This window comes from Penaeus japonicus, unplaced genomic scaffold (genome assembly GCF_977035675.1).
Source record: "Penaeus japonicus unplaced genomic scaffold, GWHDUDI00000001_assembly GWHDUDI00000007, whole genome shotgun sequence".
NCBI lineage: Eukaryota > Metazoa > Arthropoda > Malacostraca > Decapoda > Penaeidae > Penaeus > Penaeus japonicus.
Genome location: NW_028234409.1, coordinates 44,330,394 through 44,332,023, shown reverse-complemented (window position 1 = coordinate 44,332,023; position 1,630 = coordinate 44,330,394). Strand labels below are relative to the sequence as shown.

The 1,630-nt window shown below is 24.8% G+C and overlaps 1 protein-coding gene across 2 annotated transcripts in view; it reads right to left on the bottom strand.

The window, feature by feature from the left end:
• Positions 1-898: 898 nt before the first annotated feature.
• The window catches only part of LOC122249252 (uncharacterized), a 6,984-nt gene continuing 6,252 nt past the window's right edge, over positions 899-1,630 (bottom strand). For both annotated transcript variants that reach the window (XM_043009966.2, XM_086538764.1), the window contains exon 4: positions 899-1,342. In XM_043009966.2, coding sequence (XP_042865900.2) covers positions 908-1,342 — 435 coding nt within the window. In that variant the 3' untranslated portion in view covers positions 899-907. The remainder of the gene's footprint in view (positions 1,343-1,630) is intronic.

The window sequence follows — 1,630 nt, the reverse complement described above, 5'->3', positions numbered from 1 at the left end:
AATAATAATAATAATAATAATAATAATAATAATAATAATAATAATAATAATAATAATAATAATAATAATAATAATAATAATAATAATAATAATAATAATAATAATAATAATAATAATAATAATAATAATAATAATAATAATAATAATAATAATAATAATAATAATAATAATAATAATAATAATAATAATAATAATAATAATAATAATAATAATAATAATAATAATAATAATAATAATAATAATAATAATAATAATAATAATAATAATAATAATAATAATAATAATAATAATAATAATAATAATAATAATAATAATAATAATAATAATAATAATAATAATAATAATAATAATAATAATAATAATAATAATAATAATAATAATAATAATAATAATAATAATAATAATAATAATAATAATAATAATAATAATAATAATAATAATAATAATAATAATAATAATAATAATAATAATAATAATAATAATAATAATAATAATAATAATAATAATAATAATAATAATAATAATAATAATAATAATAATAATAATAATAATAATAATAATAATAATAATAATAATAATAATAATAATAATAATAATAATAATAATAATAATAATAATAATAATAATAATAATAATAATAATAATAATAATAATAATAATAATAATAATAATAATAATAATAATAATAATAATAATAATAATAATAATAATAATAATAATAATAATAATAATAATAATAATAATAATAATAATAATAATAATAATAATAATAATAATAATAATAATAATAATAATAATAATAATAATAATAATAATAATAATAATAATAATAATAATAATAATAATAATAATAATAATAATAATAATAATAATAATAATAATAATAATATTAAAGGCGAGTCCTTCCCTATCCCTGGAAGCCTAGCTGAGGTCCGTTCGGGCGTGGGTGCGGCCTCGCGAACTGGCCCGGTCTCCTCTCGACAAAGGGCCTGCCGTGCTGCTCCTCGAATGGGCGGAACTCCTGAGGGGCCGGGCCCGTGGGCGGCCTGTGAGGGAGGCGGTCCAGGAAGGCGTCCGGGCGGCGAGGGGGAAGGGGCACGGGTCGGGAATCCTCCACGAAATCCTGTTGGATGGGATCGCTGTGCTGAGGAAGGTCGCGCACGGGCACTGGGCGCTCCTCGAGGTTGGCGACGCCGTCCTCAAAGCCCTCGGGGTAGTACCGGTCGGCGTACGTCTTGTTCTCGCCGTCGACCTCCTTATACAGGAACTCATTAACGAAGTGGAACTTGGAGGACTTGGCGCAGATGTTGTCCTCGGAACGCGGCATGCAGATCAGGTGGACCTTGAGGAAGGAAGATGGGACGTGTGTTAGAATAGTTGAAGGATGTATTTCAACTGTTAATTCTTTATCCTCTTCTTAATTTCACTCTAGTTGATAGGGCAGTTATTTCTTCTCTAGTTCTATTTCCTCTCATAAATGACATTGTGCATCAGTATTTCGTCAATAGTTGTATTTCTCACTACAAGCTTAACAGGGAAAGAACACACCAAAGCACGAAGCACAAATCAGCACACATCGAGTAAACTTCTCCCACGCTCTCTCTCTCCTTTCCTTTGTCTTTCCTCTCTC